General features: G+C 33.6%; 1 protein-coding gene across 1 annotated transcript; it reads left to right on the top strand.

The window, feature by feature from the left end:
* On the top strand, positions 6055–23509 carry LOC109726349 (chloride channel protein CLC-c-like). Its single transcript, XM_020255885.1, has 9 exons — positions 6055–6072; positions 7531–7669; positions 17354–17456; positions 18490–18690; positions 19726–19903; positions 20491–20753; positions 21158–21427; positions 21765–22896; positions 23007–23509. Exons 1-9 carry the CDS (start codon positions 6055–6057, stop codon positions 23094–23096), a joined length of 2394 nt encoding a protein of 797 aa, XP_020111474.1. The 3' UTR covers positions 23097–23509.

A 25396-nucleotide genomic window follows, 5' to 3' on the forward strand; every position in this document is an offset into this window, starting at 1 on the left:
GAGTGATAAAATCTCAGTTACTGGTCTTTTTGTTTGTGTTATAGTTTAAAATCTCTTTATAGTATTCATGCAGTGTTTTCTTTTTTTGGGCCCCCTGTGGTTTCACACTTTTTCATTTTAGTATTTCGTGGTTTAAAGTGTATCAAGTTAGTACCGTGTGGTTTCTCACTTTATCAATTTAGTTCACTGTGGTTTAAAATGTATCAAGTTAGTACTATGTAATTTTATTTTTGTATCAAATTAGTATTTTGTGGTTTTATTTTTGTATCAAGTTAGTACCATATGGTTTTTAAACCACAGAGTACTAAAGTGATAAAGTGCAAAACCACAGGGTACTAACTTGATACACTTTAAACCACAGGATACTAAAGTGATAAAATGAGAAACCACAGGGTACTAATTTGATACATTTTAAATCACAAGGTGCTAAAGTGAAAAAAAAAAGAAACCACAAGGGGGTATTTGAAATTTTCCCTTTTTTTTTTGTTTCACATAGGGGTTGATAAATAGTTAACAATTAAACGTTTCGATTAAAGGAAATAAAAATTATATGCAGAGACTCTTTATAATAAGATGGTCAAATCCATTGGCCATTATATATATCACCCGAATCTTAAAGCAGTATATTATACGACAAATTACACCGTCGCACATGAGGTGGCTTTTCATATAATTTTTCAATATAATTTTTTATTTTTTCGTACATACGAAATTTCTATAGATGGGGATCTCTACTCATTGAGACAAAAAGTGTGTTTTAAAATTATTGGCAATTAATTGAATCCATTTTTAGATAGAAATAATTTGTGGTATAATTTGGGATGCCAATAGCTACGGATATCTAAAATTTTATCTGAATTCGAATCCAAATTTAGCAAATTTATTCGATGTTAAATATATATGGTTTCGGATATGAAAATAGAAAATAAAAATTCGATTGATATGGATTCAGATATGAATTTTGTCTGTACTCAATCTGAATCCAAATCAAACCTGAACTCGAATGGATTTTATATTGAATAATATAAATAAATATTCGATGTTATATTGCCATGATATGTGGTAAAGAAAAATGATTGTTTAAGATTCGGATTTCGAATTTTTGGTCCAGTATCCAGTTCAGTTTACGATTTTAGATTTCGGATTCGGATTTAAATTTTAAAAATCTATCACAAATCCGACCTGTTGAAATTCCTAATAATAAGTGTAACTTATTGCAACATCTCATCTCATACATTATTATGAGATTAACATGCTGGTCTAAAATCAGTCGAACGCATTGTCCACCGTCTGATTGGAGACATCATCACGCGGGTACACCAATACTTTCCATGTACACGCAAATTAATATATAATCCAGAGTACGTTTGATGTATCCATCTCCAAGCATTTATATGGGGACCTCATACATTATTATTAGATTAACTTGCTGGTCTAAAATCAGTCGAACGCGTTCTCCACCGTCTGATTGGAGACATCATCACGTGGGTACACCAACGCTTTTCATGTACACTCAAATCAATATATAATGGAAAAACTTCAAAAAAAATCCGCCTAAACTTCAAAAAAAATCCGCCTGTGGTTACGTAGTTTCTCACTTTGCTCCCCTGTGGTATGTATCAATTTGCCCCTCGGTGGTTTTTTTTTTTTCTTTTTCTTATCAATTTCATTATTTTTTTTCTTAAATCAGTGATAAAGTTAAAATTAAAGGGTACTAAAGTGAATATTTGATAAATCTAGATGGGTATCTGAAATTTTTTGTATATAATTTAATGAAATATTAACGAAAAAGCTACCAAAAAGATAAAAACGAAACTACAGGAGGGCAATTTGATACATTTTAAACCACAGAGGAGCAGAGTGAGAAACTACGAAACCACAGGAGAAATTTTTGAAGTTTTCCCTAGTACGTTTGATGTATCTATCGCCAAGCATTTTATATGGGGACCTCAAACTAAATATAGCCCTTTAATTTGCTGATTTTTTGAACCTTTTCTAGAAGTACATAAGACACTTTACTTCTCTGTTGTTTCAGATTATGGGACGTTCGAATCGACACTCGATTTATTAAATAGGAATAATTATCTATATACCTCTCATATAATTGAAAATATTTGATTTATTCTTTTATTTTGTAAAATATCCCCCATATGTTTCACCGTTATTGTAAAATACTCATGCAGTTATCTTCTATTAAGTTAACTTGAGTTAAACGTTAGTTAAATATATACCACAGTTTAAAAAAATTAAAATATCAATTTTATCCTTAACTTAAGGTAAATAAAAAATATTGGTGACGGTAGAGGGATATATTAGAAAAGACCAAAAGTCAAAATACTTTTTGTGCTCCAAACTTTAAGGACAAATAAGAAAGCCAGTGATGGTAGAAGAGTATATTAGAAATGACAAAATAGTAATTTTATAAAGATAACAGAATTAATTAATAGATTTTAACTCTAAGGATATATTAGAAACATGTTGGAACGTAGAAAAAAATATTTTCAATATTAGCCTTCTAAGAGGGGTAAATTGGAAAGTCGAAAATTTTGCAGGGGTATAGAAGCAATTGCCCTTATTAAATATGATCTAATCTATTTGAACATTTTAAAAACTAAATTTTATAGTTTGTTTTTTTAAAAAATTATTTATGTAGTGATTGAATGATCTTAAATTTATTTTGTATCAGTGATCTATTTAAATAGTAGACAAATAATGTTCTAAAAATCATGAAATTTGAGATCTACAAAATTTAAATAACATAGATCACATTAAATGAATAGTATAGATCATATTTAATGGACCGATCGCTAATTTAGATGACCCACCATTATATACTTCTAAAAAACCTAGCTTGCTCTCCCTCTCTCTTTCTCGTTATATAGAATGACTAGATACGAGTTAGCAAGCGGAGAGGTATGCTTGCTCAATTGCGAAGGAAGACGGGCGCTGCACGGATTTGACAAGTAATTTTTGCTCAAGTCTGTGACAGTTGCGACAGGCCCTAGCAATTTTTGCTTGTTAGGGATCAGGGGGATCATACCACCAATCACAAAAGCAAAAAGGTCTGAGAGAATCACTATGTCAGATCGTTCGCACTAATAATTAATTTTAAAAATTCGAGCTGTTAGAAAGATGTGACTTGGCCTAACTAATCTTCCGCCAATTCAAACATGATTTGTCCCAAACCGACCTCACTCTATTTCGAGCGTGACTCGGCCCAACCTGGACTCTTGCCATAGGGTGTGATGCTAACCCCTTCGAAATCTATTTTTACTTTACTCCTTTAATTACAATCACTCAAATCCAAAAAAAATTACTGCCGGAGGTTTTGCCAGAATCTTCCAAAAGTATTAACAGGTAACAAGACTGTGAGACGCAGAAACTAAAGAGTTAAGTGTCTCTTAGGATTCCAGAAGTATTAATGGGTATCGAGACTACGGGATGCGAAAACCGAAGAATTAAGTGTCTCTTATTAGGATTTCCAGAATATGTAATCAATGTAGTAGACTCTTGGGAACTTGTAGCATTCCATTTTGGCCTACAGTTTTGCACCACCTGATGCCTTTGTCTTTACTCTCTTGGATGGCGAGTGGCTTATATAAATTTGTGGCCTCCGTTCCCTCAACATTACTCAGGTACACTCATCTGCTCTCGCGTAATAGAATGTTATTTTCCTTGAGAACTTGCTCTCTCGCACTTAGTAGCCGAACGAGCAGGTCCGAACTAGCAAGCAGAGAGACAGTCTTATTCACTTCACGAAAGAAGATGAGCGCCTGCACAGACAGGACGAGTGATTCTCTGCTTAGCCTTGTTCACTTCACGAAAGAAGATGAGCGCCTGCACGGACTGGAAAAGCGATTCTCTGCTTAAGTCCGTGACAGTCGAGAGGGGGTCGACGAGCGCTGACACGGACTAGACAAGCGATTTTTACATACGTGTGCGGCAATGAGCTCGCGCACACGGGAGTCACGTCGACCCACTGAGTTGCCGAATCTGGACCGTTTGATCGATGGGTGGGACCCCCAAAATAAACGGTGATCAACACGAGTTTTAAAGAAATAAAAATAATATATAATATATATATATATATATATATATAATATTGATGTGGCCACGTTGTCGGAGCCGATGATAACCAAAAAGTGGGTCCCACCCCTCTCTCTCTCCCATCGCCATTGATTAACACGCACGGGACGATTCATGTGCAATTATGTCTAACCACCTCATTGGTGGGCCCATCTCCAACGTTGATATCGTCATCACTTCCCAATACCGGGTTCACCACGTCATCTGTAGACCAATCCAAAATTTATTTTTATTTTATTTTTCGTGCTTCTCGACGTTCTCGTGAGCCTCTGGTCCGGTGCCTGGAGATGCAAATGGATTCTGGTTGGTAGAGCTTCCGTCAAATTCTATTTCAATAGAATAATTATATAGGCTAAAAAATACGTTTTGATCTGCTAAAATATATTCTGCTGAAATACGTTCTGATCCGCTAAATTATTTAAAAGAAACATACGTTTTGATCTCCTAAAAAATAAAGTAGAAAATTGGAAACTCTTCAGCCAATTCGTTCGTCTCGATTCGCCAAAAATTCGCCAAAAAACTCATGGATGTCCTGATATATCCCGAATGGAATGATAAGCAGAGCCACGAAAATGGAAAAAAAATCAACTTACCCTGAAAAATCAACTCACTCCGAATTTGTCCGGATCTTTGCTAAGAAAATATGGCGGGATGTGAGAAACACATTCCATCATACAACATTCCATCATACAATTCATACAAATGGCCATTTTTAGGCCTCAGAGTATTTCCGTATATACTCGTATATATATACACGATTTCGAATACGGGTAAAATATTTCGTAATCGAGTTATAGGTCACTTGAGTTCAACAGTTCAACCAACTATTCTAGACAAAAAAAAATATTTTTTTTTATATTTATATTTCTTTTTTTCGATCCCTTTTAAAATTATCAATCACTTTTTAGTTCCGATTCAAAGTAACAAAGCACAAATTTTTTTTTGCTAAAATAAAACGCATTTCGAAATGAATATCCGAATTTTAAAATTTAAATTTTTTTTATTACCTGCTCTGAATATACATTCTTATTCAAATTCAACGGCATTTATAATTATCTAATAGGGCATTTCGCAACGGAATAAAATATTTTTATATATATTTTTAAAAACAAACTATGAAATTTTTTTCAGATTCTGAAAAAAAACTTTATACTTTTCTAAATATTAAAATAAATATAAAATTAATAATAAAATTAAACCTTTTGAAGTTTATGTAGGTAAATAGATTTTTTTTTTTACGCTCATTAAACTTGGGAGAATTGGTTGGAAATGATTTGGTGGTCCACTGATGGTGTGGTGCACTCGGAATTTTCAAAAATTTTGATTTTACAATCTAACTTTTCAATTTATTTGATTTGAATCGATCAACGATATTTCGACTTTACAATTTAAGCTAATTTCTTATTTTAATAAATTTATAATTGCGAAAACTATACGAAGGACAATTATTAAACCTGTAAAGACAAAAGACATATTTAAATTTTAAAGGGAAAATACTATTGACTGACAAAAATTAGACAATTGAAAGATTCAGTACGAAAAATTAAAATTTTGAAAGATTGAGTAAGTCGATTCAAAATAGTTCATAGTTCAAACAAGTTCGGTACATTTTTATCTTTTTCATATTAGAAATAATTTTTTCGTCTCCAAAATACAAGTTTCCAACTGCATATAGCTAAATAAATCATTTATACCTATAACACTTTCTATTGAATCTAATCAGATAATATATAACTGCTATATTTTTAACTGTATATTATGTATTTATAATTATATTTGGCGAAAAGGCCTCATCATGATGACAATTTAACAGCATTTAGGCGATTGTATTAATTTTTACATACAAAACCTATATTAGCTCTTTGGCATATAAAAAGTTTCCATCTATATTCGCTACACAACAAACGGAACGTTACCATAAAAAATAGGATTAATTTCATATAGGTCTATCGTCCGTCGCTGACGTAAATGGCAAAGAACTTAGTGGTTAGTATCTGAGGTCCAACGTTCGAATTTTAGTTGATTCACATTTCCAGCTAAGTTTATTTTTAAAAGAAAAAAAACGAAGCGGATAGCATGCTATCTATTTCTCTAAAAAAAAAAAATCATACAGATCTTTGCAAAAATAGTGAATGGCAAATATATTCCTTTATAATAACTCGCAAATATAGTGAATGACAAATATATTCCTATAATATAACTCTTAAAAACAATTCATATAAGTCTCTGCAAAATATAGTGAATGACAAATATATTTCCTATAAAGTACCTTTCATATATTGTTCCTGCAAAAGTTCTGATATTTTCAAATATGTTACTCTGATTTGTTACCGTTAAAAAACTATTTATATTTTCAATTTTGTCATCACAAATTTGTTCCTCTAAAAGTTATAACAGTATATTATAAGAGAGGTAAAAATATCAAAAACTAATCAGAATTAAGTATTTAACCTATAATTAACTAAAATTTTCTAACAAACTCTAACAGCATAATGTATTTAAAAACATCAAGACTTTTACAGGTACAATATATAAAAGTTGAACTTTATAAAAATATATTTGTCATTCACTGTATTTACATAGACCTGTATGAAATTAATTCTAAATAATAATAATAAAAACACGCAGTAGCGGACTGATGCTCTCAAATAATAAAGGCGCAAAGTGAAAGTTTGCGGTATTACGGGGGGCACAATTGAAGTTTGCCTAAAGTTTTAACATTTTTATAGGGACCTAATAGCAATAACGAAATTGTACAGAATGTATTCGTAATTTCTCTTTTTTTATTATTATTATTAGCAATTTTAGGAGTAATTGCATGCACCATTTGTCCCCAACCTTTTCTATTTTCTAATTGAGCTCTTTGCTTTTTTTTTTAATCAATTGAGTATCCAACCTTTATAAATTACTTTAATAGGATTCTCCTATGTTCGTAATTTTGTAATTTTGATTGAATTTAATTTATGAGTTTCTAGCATCTTCAAGAAAAAGAAAAAGATAGGAGGATGAGGATATGGAGAAAAATAAATTAAGAGGATGAATGAAAATGAAAAATCAAAAAAGAAAAACGGGAAAAGAGAGGCTAAAAATGATAAGAAGAACGAAGAAGCAAAGAATGATAATGACAATTTACCGTGCTGTACTAAGAGAATGGGAAAGTAGAAAAAGGAGAAGAATAAATTTAAAATAAAGCAGAAAGAGGAGATACGCAGCGAAAATAAATAAAAATATTAAAAAAAAAAAAAAGAAAAATTTTTGATCCGTCAAAGAGTGCTTAAAAATATAAAAAAATTTACGGAATTCGGCCAATCATGCATGATAGAAATTCGATTGAAACGAATTATAAAGATTAGGTTCAGGGGACAAAAATAAAAAAAAAAAGGATCGAATTTAAATATTAAAAAATGCTAGGGACCAATGATGTAATTAACCCATAATTTTAAGCTGCGCCACCGCCCTATAAAACCCCATCCCCACTCTCTCTTCGTTATCAAAAAAAAAAAAAAAAAAAAAAAAGCATCTATACGTGAAGTAGTTGTCGCCATCGCCATTTCTCTCTCTACACGAGGAGGAGGAGGAGGAGGAGGAGGAGGAGTCCCGTGCGAAACCCTAATTTCTCCCTTTTTAAACCTCCCCTCTCCCCAATCTCTCTCGAGATCGCGAAGCATCGATCGAGGAGGGAGAAGAAGCGATCGAGATCAAACATATTGAGAGGTACGAAGATCGATCCCTACTCGAGCTCAATTTCTTCGATCCATCGGTGTAGATACCCAGTTTAGGAAGCGCAATCGCGTACGGATCTCATAAACCCTAATTCGCTAGGTATGATTCTCCCATTCTCGCTCGATCCCTATCGCGCTTTGGTTTTCCAAAAAATTTTACTCCGATTTTGAATTACGGATGTCGTTTGCTTTGGTTTCGCTGTGCGATTCGTAATTTTTGAGCTCTCGATTTTTTTTCTTTTTTTTTTTTGTATAGAGATATTTGGTAACGCAATTAATTTTTTGTTCCTACGTAATTTTCGATTTTGAATATTTTTTTTTTTTAAATTGAGACTACGATTGTTGAACATGATTTGTCGACGAGGAAGGAGAAATAGAAACAGTGTTGTGGACCCGGTCCACCATGTCAGCACTGTGGATTATAAACCTATCTAAGTACTTATTTTCATACCATCCCAATTTTTTTAGTAAATTATTTTTAATTTTTATTATTTTTTTTATTTAGTTTTTTTAAAAAAATTCTATAAATAGTCTTACAAAACATATATATATATATATTTGCGAGATTCGTCCTATCCTCACCACATAAGCACCATACAACCGTTGATGGTAACATAGGCTAAGTTGAACGCGGTGAACTATTCATTTTATTTAGACACAGTAATTCATCATTTTCGTAATATTTAGTATTTTAAATTTAGAAAGGATATGGTGAAATATTCATCGTATTTAATTCACGGCATTCAAACATGGTAAATGATTTACTGCGTTCAGCATGACGCTCGTTTGGCGCTTACGTGGCAGAGATAGGGTCAATTTTGCAAATATAAATTTTGTGGGACTACTGATGAAAAAGAATTTATGAGGAGGCTAAATATAGACAATTTTCTTATTATTGAATACTGTAAAAATGAAATAGGTGTGAATATATATAAATGTATAGATATATAGGTAGCTTTGGTTGGTCTACAAATAATATGGTGGACCAGGTTCATAGAATATTTTCTCCAGGATGGACAAAGTCCCTCTAATCCCTACGGCGTTGTCATTAACGCAATAAAACCCCACGTGGTAGCCCCGTACACCAGAAGCGCATGTGGCCACCGAGCTGTTTCCAGTAATTATGCGCCCCGGTGGGTCCCACAACGAGTTGCTTAAGTGACGCTCCATTATTAGTTATTATTATTATTATTATTATTATTATTATTATTTTTGGAGAGAGATAAGTAGCATGTTATCCGCTTCGTTTATTTTATTTAGAAATAAACGCATTTCGTTTATTTCATTTAGAAATAAATTTAGCTAAAAATGTGAATCAACTAGAATTCGAACTTGAAATCTCGAATACTAACCACCAAGTCCTTTACCACTTGCTCTAGGACGGTCGGTTATATTATTATTATTATTATTATTATTATTATTTAAAGGGTTTGGACCTCTCGTGGAGAATTATTATTTAGTATTAGTAGGCAAAAAGAAATATATATACTTTTTTGTGCATAACTAGATATAAATCTTACTGAGAATTACAATTTATGCATAGTTTATACAAATCCATCCAGCTACGTTCTTAATTATTCTTATGTTGTATAGGGTTCAAGTCCAATCCAACAACTTAAATTAACAAATAGAGAATATCCTTCATATTTTACACAGTAGCGATTTTATTGGGTATTCAATAAAAAGATTTATTATTTTTGATATTTTTTAGGTCTTAAGTTGGTATGAGTTTATTCTAGTTGAATCCCTACTAGACTACGTAGTTGATGATCATATTAATTTATATAATATCAAAATCTTAATATACTTGCTAATATAATTTTTGTTAATTTAATCGTATTTCACTGGCGAGTAAATAATTAATATTAACTTTTTTACTGTTTTGTTAAGTTGGACTAGCTGACACAGAAGATCTAGATGTACATCTTACAACTCTTCCATCAAAGATTTATAAAAATTATTTAGGTTTTAGTATTTTAAAAAACCCCATGCAATAAAAGAGTGAATTTTAGCCATCCGAAGAACTAGGATGTAAACTTCACACCTATATGCCAGGGGTATAGATAACATTGCTCAACTAAGACTGATACTTAACCATCGTCTCAAAATGAATAAATCCAGTTATTATCGTGAGAGTCTTATATTTTTATTCTTTCATTCACAATTTTTTGTCCATTCGATATGGAACTGTGGGGCGTTACAGACTCCTTTCTCTTAGAAATAGTGTCCTCGTCGTGGAGTTCTATTCATATCATAGCAATATGAGACCCACAATTTTTGACTAATAAATTGAATTTATTACCAAATGTGACGACCTACCTTGTTATATAGTATCATATAATAATTTTTTGGGTCCAAACACTGATTCAAAATGTGGAAATCTATTTATTATTGCTAGTCTTTGATTTTTGCAATTCTTTGCGGGCCACAACACTAGGGAACACCTAGGTATTTGTCTCTTTGCCTTTTAGTCTTAAAAAATTACTGTGGTGGATGTACGAGAGTTACAATTTCCACGTGCATAATCCAGGTGGAGATTATATTATTATATAGAAAACGAACTTTGCGTGATGGAGAATCCCATACGACAATAAGAACTAGGGCTGGCAAATGAGCGAGCTGGCTCGTGTTCGACTCGCGTTCGGTTCAATATTTGGTTCGCTCGAATTAACTTCAAACCAAGTTTGAGCCTAAATTTAGGCTTGAAATTAATTTCAAGTCGAGCTTGAGTATTACCGGACTGGCTCGAATTAGGCTCGAAAAGCTCGAAATATATATATATATATATATATATATATATATATATATAGTACCAACCACTTGCTATTAGGTTTTCGGCCATTGGATAAAGGGATATGCGTTAGAATGATAATGATCCTCTAGGATTGGATAGAAATGGTAAAAGATATAGATCTAACGGCATAAAATTCGATAGCACTAAGCATTTGGTACTATCGATAATATGGCAGCCGAACTCTATCTCTCTCTCTATATACTCCGGCTATTATACTATCTATAGTACCAATCGTTTTGTACTATAGAGTTTTTTGCCGTTAGATCTACCTATATATAGAGAGTCCGACTACTATACTATCGATAGCACCAAGTGTTTAGTGCTATCGAGTTTTCTGCCGTTAGATCTATCCTTTTGGCTATTTTCATTCGTTAGATTATATTATTCAACTTGCCACCTCCTCAACCCTAGGGGGCTACTATCATCTTGACTGCACATCCCTTCATTCAAGGGCTGAAATCTAATAGCAAGCAGTTGATACTATTAATAGTATAGTAGCCTAATTATATATATATAGGTCAAGGTTACTATACTCTTATGAGTATAGACCCTTTTATACTCATAAATTTTCGACCGTTGGATGTGCAATTAGGATGATAGTGGTTTCCTAGGATTGAATGGGTGGTTAGTTGAATAGTATGATTTACGGATGGAAATGATCAAAGGTATAGATCTAACGATCGAAAACTTATAAGTATAAAGAAGTCTATACTAATAACAGTATAGTAAGTTAGTAACTGAACTCTCTCTATATATAATTATATGTAATATATATTTTAATTATATAGAATAATATATATTATGTATTTTAATTATGTGTATATAGAATTTAGATTCTCGGGCGAACAAAACTAAACCAGCAAAATCTTACTCTAATTGCTCTCTCTCTCTCTCTTTTTCACTCGCTCATAGAGTTGCTTTTCCTAATTTTTTTAATATTATAATATCGTATTTCATGCATTCATTTTGTATATTGGACTATTAGATATTGTATCAAAATTTAGATAATGTTTTATAAAAATTAAACTGTATATTGCATGATGTTAGGAATTTCAAGCGGCTCGTTTAGGGCTCGAGCTCGCTCGACTCGAATTTAGGCTCGCTCGAGCTCGGCTCGAATTAATTTCAAGCCGAGCTTGAGCCTAACTTTAGGCTCGAAATTAATTTCAAGCCGAGCTTGAGCCTAACTTTAGGCTCGAAATTAATTTCAAGCCGAGCTTGAGTTGAGGTAAGCTCGCTCGAGCTCGGCTCGTTTCCACCCCTAATGAGAACCCCTTAGTCCTTAATACTATTTTAGCTTTGTCACGTAATAATATGATGCAAAAGCCAAATCTTGTTCTCCACTAGATATGCATCTCACAAAAACATGTCCCTATATATATTTATATATATAGAGAGAGAGAGTCCGGCTATCGAGTTTTCTGTCGTTAAATTTAACTTTTTGACTATTTTTATCCGTTAGATTATATTATTCAACTAATAACTCACTCATTCCTAGAAAGCCCACATCATCGAAATCGTACATTTTTTTATCCAAAGGCCAAAAACCTAATAGCACAAATAATTTAATGCTATTGATAGTATTCCAGCCTAGTTATATATATATAATAGAGCTCCTGTGCTTTTAAAGCATAGGAGCTCTAATGCTTTCGAGTTTATCACCATTGAATCGGCACAGTTAGCGAGGCTAGCTGAACGAGAGGACAGAAAACACGATTACTCTCTCTTCTCTCTGGGTTGCCAGAGAGAAGAAAGAGATGGATTCACACGTGGAGAGAGAAGAGAGAGTAACGACGTTTCCTATCCTCTCGTTCAACTAGCCTCACTAACCACGCACGAATCTGGAGGTGAGGCCGATCCAGTGATGATAAACTCACAAGCAACCGAGCTCCTGTGCTTTTAAAAGCACATGAGCTCTACTTAATATATGTACACACACTATTGTTTAAATGATAAAATAATCACCAATCGTTCGGTGATTGGTATATGAGGTTTCAAGTTCGAAGCCTAGTTATTTTACATTAATTTTCAGCTAAGGCGGTGTTTGGTTTCCCGTAAAAGTGCTCCGAAAAATTTTTTTCTGCTGAAAACTTCTTTTTCTGATGTTTGGTTAGCTGTAAAAAAAAAATTTTGGAAAACTCTTTTTACATATTCTCGAAAAAAGTGTGTTTTCATTTTCGTCTCGCAATCGGCGGAAAACGAAAACTGTGAGCTCTAAAATCGCGGCTCAGGGCATTTGAGTATGCACGGTCACGAGGCAAGGATGCCTCGTGTGACGCGTGAGAGAGAGTCCACGGTAGACCCGTGGACTCTCTCCCACACTTTTATATATATAATATATTATATATATATATATTAATTTATTATTTAAATATTTATTGTGTAATATTAATATATATTATTATAAATACATAATAATTTATTTTATAGTATTAAATATATACTATTATATATTATATATCCATACTTAATTAATGTAAAATATAATATTTTAGATTTTTTTATAATATAAATTATAATATAATATATGTAATATAATAATATAATATATATACAATAAGAAAAAATATATATAATAATTATTTAAATATGATTTATATATATATTATTATATATTATATTACATATTTATTATATAATATATTTTATTTATAAATATAAATTATAATAATTAAATATATTATGATAATTATTATATATTAATAATATATAATATATATAATTAGAGAAAATATATATAATAATTATAATATTATTAATAATATATATAATAAAAAATATATTAAATAGTTTTTTATCCACTTTTTTTTTTCCTTTCAACCAAACAACCGTTACGGAAAACTATTTTTCTTTTCCTACAAACCAAACACAAACAATGTAAAACTTTTTTCCCACCGAAAATTTTTTTTCCATCGAAAATTTTTTTTCCACAGTTTTACGTGGAACCAAACACACCCTAAATTTATTTTTTTAAAAATAAACGAAGTAGATAGTATGCTATCTTTCTCTCTCAAAAAAAAATAATTTAAACAAACAATTATCACCTAGAGTAATTTGTTCTTATCTGGAGACTATTTTTAAGAAAGAGAGTGTATTTCACCAAAAAAAAAAAAATTTGAGTCGTTGAGTTACGTAGAGTATTAGTTATAAGGTCAGTTCAGAATTATTAGGAGATTACGTCAATTATGATATATCTTCTACGGTTCAATCAAAATTTTTTTAAAAAAATATCAATCTATACTTTGAAAATTTTAAAAAAAAACATATTACTCTATACTTTTGTTCCAATTTCATTTTGTCTACTAGTCTCAATAGTAATGAGACCTAAGAGATGTTGAATTGAGGTGCCCATAGGTAACTAAAAATAAGGCAAATAATTACTATTCACAGCTAAGAGATCGAGTAAAGTTACTAAAATTTTGACTTAATTAATTGATGTAAATTATGTACATTAAAAAGTCCAAAAGAAACGGAGTTGATTATAAGAATAAGGATTAATTTCATACAAGTTCCTGCAAACACAGTGAATGGCAAACATATTCTTACAAAGTTTAACTTTTATATATTGTCTTTATAAAAGTACTGATATTTTCAAATATGTCTTTTTGGTTTATTACTGTTAGAGAACCATTAGAAAATCGTTTATATTTTTTCAATTTTGCCATCATAAATATATCTCTTCAAAAATATAACAGTATAATATAAAGGAATAAAAATATCAAAAACTAAACAGAGTTAAGTATTTAATCTATGGTTAACTAAATTTTTTTTAATGGTAGGAACATATTTGAAAACATCAGAATTTTTATAGGAACAATATATGAAAGTTGAATTTTGCAGGAATATATTTATTATTCACTATATTTACATGGACCTGTATGAAATTAATCCTAAGAAAAAAGGTTGGGGATTGATTTCAAATTAACTACAAGGTAAGGGGTTTTATGCATATTTTCACCTTAACCAGCATATAACAATAAAAATAATATTTCCCTTTTGTTGGATCCTAATTATCCACAAGGGTAACGAGGAGAACAAACACATGACACAACGCAATCACGGCAATAAAAGAGGTTGCTTTGGGCCCAATAACATTTTCTTCTTTTTTTTTTAATATAAAGAAATAGATTGTTTGGTTCTAGTTTAACACCACACATATCCGTCCACGTCATAAGTTGGTGGGCCCCACACCTAACATATTCGTCCACGCGTTTCGAGAGAGTTGGCGCCATTCGACTTTTACGCGCACCCACACGTTGGTGGCCCACTCCAATTATTGGAGTTGTCGCGAAGACCATGGACACCCGAGAAGTTATTCCATAGACCGAGGTCTATAGACCACGGTTTCCAAAAGCTCATTTTCCAAGGTATTGAAATATAAAACTATTTGATTCACACATAGAGATTAGAGACTGTTTGGTTGAATATATGTGGCATCCCAAGAATCTCATATACTAGATGTAGAAATATATAAACTTAATTAGGTTAGACATAATAATTGGATTTAAATATTTGGGGCCGATGGTTTAGGCCCAACGAGTTATTATTGCTTAGCGAGTCGGGTCGTTACATTTGGTATCAAAACAGATTCACCAGCAGAAAGTGTGAGATGAGTCTTGACTAAACTAGGATCGAAATAACAGACTAAGTCAGGATCGGAATAATAAAGCTAGCGAGACGGTGAATGACATGCTAAATTAGGGTCGGAATAATAAAGCTAGTGAGACAAAGACAAATCTTACATCGCCTGGTAATTTTAGAATGTGTGTATATAAGGTTGATTAGGCTAGACATAATAATTGGACTTAAATATTTGGGCCGATGGTTTGAGCCCAATAAATTATTGTTGCTAGCTAGTTAGGTCGTTACAATATAATTATAATACACATATAGTAAAAAAATATATATGCACTCAACATATATCAGTCACAATTTACATGCATTTTGTCCGATTAATACAGTTGAAAATATTGTAAATTTGAAGTTATATATAGTTACATCTGCAGTACAATTTTAATTACATACAACCAAATAGTTTTTACAAAATAATTGTATATTGAAATTACAACTTTTAATAACTTCTCACAAGTGTAACATGTAATCAATTTTTAACGCTATTAAGCTTTTAATAACTTCTGTAAAAGTATTTTATGCTTACATAGTAGGTTTTAAACATCGCGGGGTTGCACATGTGAACTAATTAGAGCTTCTGTATCAGATTTAAGGGCTTTTTTTACAAATAGCCTTCTGAAATATTTTTATTTTAAAAATAGTTCTATCAAAATTTAAATTGCAAAAATGACCCTAGTCCTGCCACGCAGGCGCCACATCAGCGCTATGCTGGCGGGGCTGGGCGAGATAGTCAAGTTAAACACGATGAATCATTCACCGTGTTTAGACACGGTGAATGGTTCACCGTGTCTAAGGAAAGAAAAGGGAAAGAAAAAATATACGTATTATAAAAAGGATAAATATGAAACACGGTGAATCGTTCACCATGTTTGAACACGGTGAATGATTCACCGTGTTCAACTTAACCGTCCAACCCGCCCGTGTGGTGCTGACGTGGCGCCTGCGTGGCAGACCCAGAATCATTTTTGCAAATTATATTTTGACAAGACTATTTTTAAAATAAAATTTTGTCGGGGGACTATTTGCAAAAAAAGCTTCAGATTTAATGGTTTGTATTTAGATTTTAAATTCTCTTGAGTTTTACAGCTTGCTTAGTTTTGCTGTAGGATTAATACTATTTCCCAGATAATAGTTTTAGCATTATTCTTTTCACTTGACTTTCAATATCGAAAGTAAAAGAATTAAATTCAAGCCTTTTATTTTGAGGCTGGAAATTTTATATTAGCCTTTTATTACAACATCATCAGTAAAGGACTTGCTTGGATGTCAAAATAATTTGCTTGGATCGCTCATCCTCAATAAAAGGGGGCAAAATGCTCGATGGTTAATATCCGAGATTTTAAGTTCAAAACTTAATTCATTCATATTTTTAATTAATTTTTATTTTTTAGAAAAAGAGAAAAAGAGCGAAACGGGTAGTATGCTATTTTTCTCTCTAAAATAAAAATGTACTTTGCTGTAAAATCTTTTTACCTGATTGGAATTTGGTTCGTGCTTTTTTGAAAGATCTTTGCATCAATAATTTGATAAGATAATATATTTTATTTGTCAGATAATTTATATTTTTTTAAAAAATAATTTGAAGACAGAATACTACACTCTATCTAAATATTTAATTACATTCTTCATATTAAAAAAATATACCGAATATAATAATTTATGCTCTCATAAATAGGAGAAAGTCTACTACACGACAGTCACACTACATTATCTATAATTAATCAATCATATCTATTCTTTTAAAATAAATATATAATTAAAATATTTTTTAATGGGTAAATTTGAATAGTACATTTTGATTGGTCTGAGAACAAGAAGGTGATTACGACACTCTAGATTTTTTTTCCCCCAGCTGGGCACAGTACCATTTTCGCTTCAGTTACTACTTGCGTCAATAATCGTGCTTATTAGCGTCATCGTCTCCCCTGTGCTACTCACGACCTATTTATTCCAGGTGCGGGAGAGGAGAGGGGCGGGGATAAGCGACGATGGAGAGCTTTCGCCACCAGCGGGGGGGGAATAGCAACGCGGACATAGTGAGCATGGAGGCGGCGGTGGGGGGGTGGAGCAGGGAGAGTTTGGGGAGGAACGGGTCGGAGCTGTTCGAGGATTACAAGGAGGGTGAGGGAGCCCCTGCTCCGGCGCCGGCGCACCTTGAACACCACCTCCCAGATCGCCATCGTCGGCGCCAACGTGTGCCCCATCGAGAGCTTGGATTACGAGTAAGCATATAGAATCTAGGGTTTTTTTTTTTTTTTTTTTAATCTTATCTCGCCTTTTTCCCGGTCCCTTTTCCTTATTCCTGCTTCTTTTTTCTTTTTTTTTCCCCGTTTTTGATGGGTTTGTTCGCCATTAATGGTGGAGTTTAGGGTCCGTTGTGGAAAAAAAAGGGAAAAAAAGCAATTTTTGGTGGCGAAGGTCGGATATTATATTTGTCGAAGCTTAAAAAGTAGCGCTTTTGATGAAAAAATTGTTCTTTTTCCCCTTTTTTTGTGGTGATTAGGTAGCAATTAGTGTTCATTTGAAGAGTAAATGCTATATTTTTATGAACAACTGTTTGAGCGGTGCTGGTGATGTACTAACCATTTTTCCTTTTATTTGTAAATTTCCCTCTTAAAGAAATGTTGGGAGATCCCTGAACTATCGCCGCTTTTCAAATAGGCCCTCCATGTTCCGCCCTTAATCCTTATTACTCACTCTGAAATGTTTTATTCTTTTGATTCAAGTTGGTTTTATCAGTTAAATTCGGGGATTTTGCTAAATTTAATGGTAATTCTGTTATATTAATTATTTTGAAAAGCTTATGGAACTATTATTTAATTTTAGAAAATAACAGTTGAAGGAGTGTCAATGAAAAGAAAACTAGTTGAGGAGTCTATTTCAAAACGATCTATGGTTGAGGTGGTTCTTATGCAAAAAAAAAAAAGGGGGCAAATTTTGTGAGCAAAGTTCTGATATTATATTTGCATGATCTGAAAAAGTAGGGCTTTTTAATGAAAACTTCTATTTGGGCGATTAGATAGATAAAGTAATGTTCGTCGATATTGTAATTATAAGGCAACAACGAACAGAGTATTATTTGATTGATTGGATATAAACTATAAGGTAATTCATGTAATCAAATTCCTATATAACATAAACCTATAATCCTCTTGAGTATTAAACATGGTTTCCTTTCTTCTTACATTAGCTTAAATAGCTTCACCAAAATCTTGTCTAACTTTATCTGATTTTCATTTTATCTATTTGTCTCAGAATTGTGGAGAATGATCTAATCAAGCAAGATTGGAGATCGAGAACGAAAGTTCAGATATATCAGTACATAGTTCTCAAGTGGACTCTCGCTCTTCTTATAGGCATAATAACTGGAGTTGTTGGCTTCTTCAACAACCTTGCAGTTGAAAACATTGCTGGATTCAAACTAGTGTTGACAAGTGATCTCATGCTTAAGCGCAGGTAAGGCCTGACCTTTTCTGATGTTACTATAGGAAGTATATCACATCCGCCGGGAATTGCAGAACGAACCGTTTGAAAGCAAACAAACGTTATATAGCACTGCACGTGGATTGATTTAAAGAACCAAAAGATACGTAAAAGTAAATATGAGTTCTACAAAGATTCAGAAACAGTACCTAGCTTTTTGTTCTTGTCAAACGTTGTTTGTTTCTTAATTTGCTTCTTATGAGAGCTTTCTACTAAATCCTCTAAATGATATAAGAATGCAAGTGTTCTTTTTTATTTTTTTTACTGCTAGACAATCTCAAAGAAATGTTTCATTAGAAGAGCCAATAGCAGTTCAACCTGACATCTAACCTTTCCCTACTCCCGACAAATTTGACATAACCAACTTTATGTTACAATTCGGCATTATTGGATATTTGCTGGCATAGTGGAAGGCATGTTGGTATTTGGTTATATATGGTTTTGATCAAGGATTTAAGTACCTTGGCACGAGGTCGTGCCGGAAACTAGCCAGCACGGTGCATGCTGAGCCGTGCCGATGCGTTCCGGTCAAAAAAATTCTTGTGTACCGACACATAATAGTATAAAATATTTATTTTCTTTAGTAACAAAATATTCTAACTATTTTATTATATCTTTTTATCACATCATTTGAACTTTATTGAGGGAATTACTTACTAATTTAAAGAATAGAGGGTTTTGAGCTGTGCCATGATGCCATCGGCACGGGGTCTGTATCGTGCCGGTATTTTGTTGGTACGTTACGGCATGGTGGATACGGCCCGTGCCGACGGGCACTTAAAACCTTGATTTTGATAAATCTATTTTTTTTAGATGCATCACAAAGGAAACAAGTGTGTTATGTTGAAATTGATGGAAGCTTAAAAGGCACTTTTCTTTCTTGGCAATGAGTTCAGTAACTCGACAGTGTGTTATCTATCAATAATTATGGCATTGATGATAAATCTGTAAGTATTAATTTGTACAATATTATTTCAAGTAATCAATGCGATTCTGGTTCCAGTGCAGATACTTTAGTGCATTTCTAGTATATGGAGGATGCAATTTGATTTTGGCAACTGCAGCTGCCGCAATCTGTGCTTATATCGCTCCTGCAGCTGCAGGATCTGGTATCCCTGAAGTTAAGGCATACCTAAATGGAGTTGATTCTTATTCTATGTTGGCTCCTAGTACACTCTTCGTAAAGGTAACTGCTAAATTACAAGCATTGGATCGCAAAACAAGTTTTAGCTTGATCGGATTGGCATATTTTTCTTCCATTTTCTAATTCTTTCTATTCATGATTTTATGGCCAACTCTTGTATCATTCTGTTTTTTCCTTTGCTTGCTTGTCCATGCATACATTCATAAAAACATACATGAATACATGTATTAATAACCTAGAATCAAATACTTGCCAGAAGGAATATAGCAGGGGAACTCCACATATGAATTATTTTTTCTGAAAATATCTTTTACATCTCTAGTAAGGTAATTTATTTGATCTTCATTGGTTCTCGCTAATCTTGCTCTATATTTTCCATTGTTTATTTGTTAAGTTTCATATATCGATTTGTTTGATACCTTGAATGTTGGGTCTTTAATTGGAGCTTCTTGTAACTTTTACTTTACAAATTTAATGTTCAGTAGGGGTCAAACTATGAGAGCTTATACCCTATCCATTTAGCCAGACAATTGTTAGTATTTGGCAATACTTAGCAACAATGCTGAACATTTAATTAACTTAGAAGAAAGCATTCACAGTTATAATGATTTGGTTCCTCACTTGTGCAGATATTTGGTTCAATTCTCGGAGTTTCTGCTGGATTTGTATTGGGCAAGGAAGGGCCCATGGTGCACACGGGCGCTTGCATTGCCAACCTGTTTGGTCAGGGCGGATCCCGCAAGTATCATCTGACATGGACTTGGCTCAAATATTTTAAGAATGATAGGGACCGTCGGGATTTGATCACCTGTGGTGCTGCAGCTGGAGTTGCAGCCGCCTTTCGTGCGCCTGTTGGTGGTGTCCTCTTTGCTCTTGAAGAAGCAGCATCTTGGTGAGACTTTTTTTTTCTTTTTCCTCTTTTTTTGCCCCTTATGTTACTGGTGAAATTAGAATTTCTACTTTTAGCAGTCAAAATCATGTGGATTGAGGACAAAACAATGTGCGTTCTAGTACAAAATATCAGAAATATCATTTCATATCATTTCTTGGTTTAATGTGAAGAAGTTTTCAGCACTTAAATTGCTCAAATAAACATCCAACAGGGTGAGCCAAAATAATGCATTTATCTCTTTGGAGAATGTGCCATGATAGAGTACAGAAGCTATAGGTGATAGGACTCCCAAGCTGATAAAAGAAAGAATCTAGAGCACCGATTCCCCCCCCCCTCTTTCTCTGCTGTCTTTTTCGAAGTTGACAGTATTTTTAAGTTCCTTTTTTCATTTATGTTTTCTTCAGGTGGCGAAGTGCTCTTCTCTGGAGGACGTTCTTTACGACGGCTATAGTTGCTGTTGTGCTGAGAGCTTTAATAGTGTTCTGCCGAAGTGGAAAATGTGGACTCTTTGGGCAAGGAGGATTGATCATGTTTGATGTTAGTCAAACCATTAGTACGTACAGTATTTCAGATCTTATCGCCATATTAGCCCTTGGAGTCATTGGGGGCCTGTTCGGAGGCCTCTTTAATTTTCTCATGGACCGTACTCTTCATGCATATAGTATCATCAACGAGTATGTTTCAAATAATTATTTATTTATTTTGTAGTCCTCGACTTGCAAAGGCTCCAATTCATTTTCCCAGTGTTATAGCTGATATACTTTACACCTGGTTCTAAGTACAGCACTTTGTCCCCTGCCATTGTTATTTTGATTATCCATTGCAACCGACACTAAAATTAAACTGACATGATGTAGCATAGAGGGTTTCTGAAGCTTTTCCCTATACTTTAGATACTGATGGAAAATCAAGTCAGCAATTGCAACGGGACAAAGTGGAATCAGGCAAAAACTCAAGAGTCTTTATTTTCTTATTATTTTTTTGCATTAAATAAGTTCAATTCACCTGCAGGAAAGGTGCTCCATTCAAGATCCTCCTCACCATCGCCATTTCTCTTATCACCTCATGCTGCTCCTACGGCCTCCCCTGGCTCGCCAGGTGCACTCCGTGCCCAGCAGGCATCCAGGAGCAGTGCCCGACAATCGGCCGCTCGGGCAACTACAAGAATTTCCACTGCCCCCCCGGACACTACAACGACCTTGCCTCACTCTTCCTCAACACAAATGACGATGCCATTCGCAACCTCTTTAGCGCCGGCACCGAAAACGAATTCCACATTTCCACCCTCGTTATCTTCTTTACTGGCATCTACTGTCTCGGCTTCATAACTTACGGCATTGCAGTCCCTGCTGGTCTCTTCATCCCTGTTATTCTCGCCGGCGCTTCCTTCGGACGCATTGTAGGAACTCTTCTTGGCACGATCGCTGACCTTGACCCCGGCCTCTTCGCGCTACTTGGTGCGGCTTCTTTTCTCGGTGGGACTATGAGAATGACCGTCTCGATCTGCGTTATTATCTTAGAACTCACCAATGACCTTCTTATGCTCCCCTTAGTTATGCTTGTTATTCTCATATCCAAAACCGTCGCCGATAGCTTTAACAAGGGAGTTTATGATCAAATTGTCATAATGAAGGGCTTGCCTTACATGGAGGCCCATGCAGAGCCATACATGAGGCATTTGGTCGCAGGAGATGTGGTGTCGGGCCCGCTTTTCACATTTTCAGGCGTGGAAAAGGTTGGAACCATTGTGCAGACACTAAGGTTGACAGGCCATAATGGTTTTCCGGTGATCGATGAACCGCCACTTTCTGATGCACCTGAGTTGGTCGGTCTCGTGTTAAGATCTCATTTATTGGTATTACTAAAGCGCAAGATCTTCACCAAGGAGAGGGTTAAAGCGGGGGTAGGGGAGGTACTACAAAGGTTCGGCAAATTCGACTTTGCAAAGCCAGGATCGGGGAAAGGTTTGAAATTCGAAGACTTGGATATCACTGAGGAGGAAATGGAAATGTATGTCGACCTACACCCGATAACGAATACTTCGCCATACACGGTTGTTGAGACGATGTCGCTAGCTAAAGCCGCAATGCTTTTCCGCGAGCTCGGGCTCAGGCACCTGTGTGTTGTGCCAAAGACACCTGGAGTGAGGCCTTTCTCTCTCTCTCTCTCTCTCTCTCTCTCTCTCTATATATATATATATATATATAAAACATTTGTGATGCTAATTGTGAGCTTATATTCTCCTTTTTGCAGAGGCCTCCGATCGTAGGAATTCTCACACGACACGATTTTATGCCGGAGCACATTCTTGGGCTATTTCCGCATCTCGAACCCCACAAGTAGGCCTATATAGAATCCTTGTAATCTTCCTCTTTCTCTCTCTTGTTTTGTCGTTCATGTTGTTGTAACTTTAAGACGTTCGTTCATGCTATTTCATCGGTTCCACTCTCGCGCTTTCAAAGAGATATAAGGCCTATTTTGAATGCTCAGGAAAGAACTGGTGCTGTACTGCGAAGCCTGATTGTTTTTTGATCCATGTTTATATGCTTCAAGTTACATATTTGAGAGCTTTACCGCTAAACAACATTGAATCTTTAATTTTCAAATTCAGACATTTGATACTGCAGTTTTTGTAGATTACTTTTTGGAAGAATAAAAAAAGCTCTTCAATAATATGCTTGTAAGTATTGTAGAAGCCAGAAATGTTGTAATATTTGGAGTGACTTTGAATCTAATATTTCCATTTGGTACCGTTTGTGAGCTATTTTTCTTATTGCTTTTGTTTTTTGTTTGTATTTTTTGGGATCATGTTTTGTTTGAGTTTTAAATTTGTTTACTGATCATGTTTGGCATCTACCATTTTCGTATATTCCTCTGTATGTTCAGTAGTTGAGGTTTACATTGGGTGTCATCAACAGGTAACTGTGTTGGGCATCATATTTTATAACTCTTTTTTTATGCTCTTTTTTATTCTTCTGTTGTTATATTGTTTTATGCCACTGATTTACATGTTTGATGCCATTTATTGCTTTGATTTGCAAAACAAAAATTTAGGAGTACATGCAAATGATGTCGCTACATTCGGCCCGGCCCAAGCCCAACAGATATTGGGCCTTGACGTTGCTAGTATTACTGCTTTTTAAATTATTTCTTATCAGATCGATCTTTTAGTATACAGTATTTATTCTCTGACCGTTTTCTATCAAATCGATCTTGTGTGTTACACTTCTACGCAACATTTGGTTGGAGGACAATGACAAATATATTATGGTATCAAATATTCCCCAATTAGAATTATGTAGAAAAAGTTACCCTCTTATTATTATTTGCAAGAAATGTTCTACAGAAACAAATGATGGAATTGCACTATGCCCATAATGAGCTCCCTATGCCTAACTTAAGAATGTTACCTAGATAAAAAAAAAATCCCTATAAAAGGTGAGGCAGAGGACACCAACAGTGCCTAAAACTGTTTGAGTGTGCCCTTCCTTTTGGAGACCAACAAAGAGCAAAAGGCTGAAAAGAAAATCAGCACCACACATCCAGCAATAACTCATCATCATCTGTGGTCAAAAAAAAAAAGAAAAAAAAGGGGAGTCAATTGGTGTGGCATCCCAGCTGTGCCTTTTCACCTATAATTTTTTCTTTTAACACCTCTCTATTTGATTGTATTAACTGTAGTACCTGTACTATCCCAATATTGCAACTAATCTCTCTCTCTCTCTCTCTCTCTATATTTTTTCAGTACTGCTGCAGGTACTTTATAATATTATTAATATATTGACAAATTTATATGGCTTTTTTGCTGTGTGTATAATTCAATTACGATCTTTCGTATTATAGTGTCAACACATCTATTACTATATATAAAAGTAGAATCCTTAATGAATTCTATGTGAGAAGCTGACACGTGGCTTTCTATATACTTGCCACGTGTCAAACTCAAATATGGATATTTGGTTACGAATTATTTAAAATTATTGGTTTAACGCGAATTATTTGAAATAGTTAGTTGCGAAAAAAAGGGTCAAACTCAAATTTCGTAAATTATTTGAAATAATTGGTTGAAAATTTCTGGACATAAAAATATTAGTAAAAAATAATAGAGATATTTTTGGAAAGAGAAAAAATTAAAAACTCATGATTTTATAAAAAATTAATATCTTTTACTATATTATTAAAAATTACATATAATGATGAAAATTTTATTTCAAAGTCATTTCGATATTTGATAAATTTATGGATATTATGATGCGAAAGAATTGGCGATGCGGATATTACGCATGAGAAGAAAAATATTATTTATTTGGAAATAAATTATTACTTATTTAATTATTTGAAATGATTGGTTGAAAATTTCTAGACATAAAAATATTAGTAGAAAAGGATAGAGATATTTTTGGAAAGAGGAAAAAATTTAAAACTCACATCACTCCTGTAATTTTCTTCGCTCTTAAATATTGATGCTTTAAAATAGAACATATTATTTTCCTGTTACTTCTGTAATTTCCATTTCGTAATTTTTTTCTCTACTGTCACTCCTGTAACTTTTCATCTTCATGCAATAAAATTTTTTTCTTTATATTTTTTTTGAAAACCAACATCTATATATTTTTGAATTTTAAAAGTGACAGTAGAAACAT

This window comes from Ananas comosus, linkage group 21 (genome assembly GCF_001540865.1).
Source record: "Ananas comosus cultivar F153 linkage group 21, ASM154086v1, whole genome shotgun sequence".
Lineage (NCBI taxonomy): Eukaryota > Viridiplantae > Streptophyta > Magnoliopsida > Poales > Bromeliaceae > Ananas > Ananas comosus.

Coding starts and splice junctions, on each gene's coding strand:
- LOC109726349 (XM_020255885.1), top strand. Junction 18,691..19,725: donor GATCTCATGCTTAAGCGCAG/GTAAGGCCTGAC, acceptor GTTCCAGTGCAG/ATACTTTAGTGCATTTCTAG. Junction 20,754..21,157: donor CTTGAAGAAGCAGCATCTTG/GTGAGACTTTTT, acceptor TGTTTTCTTCAG/GTGGCGAAGTGCTCTTCTCT.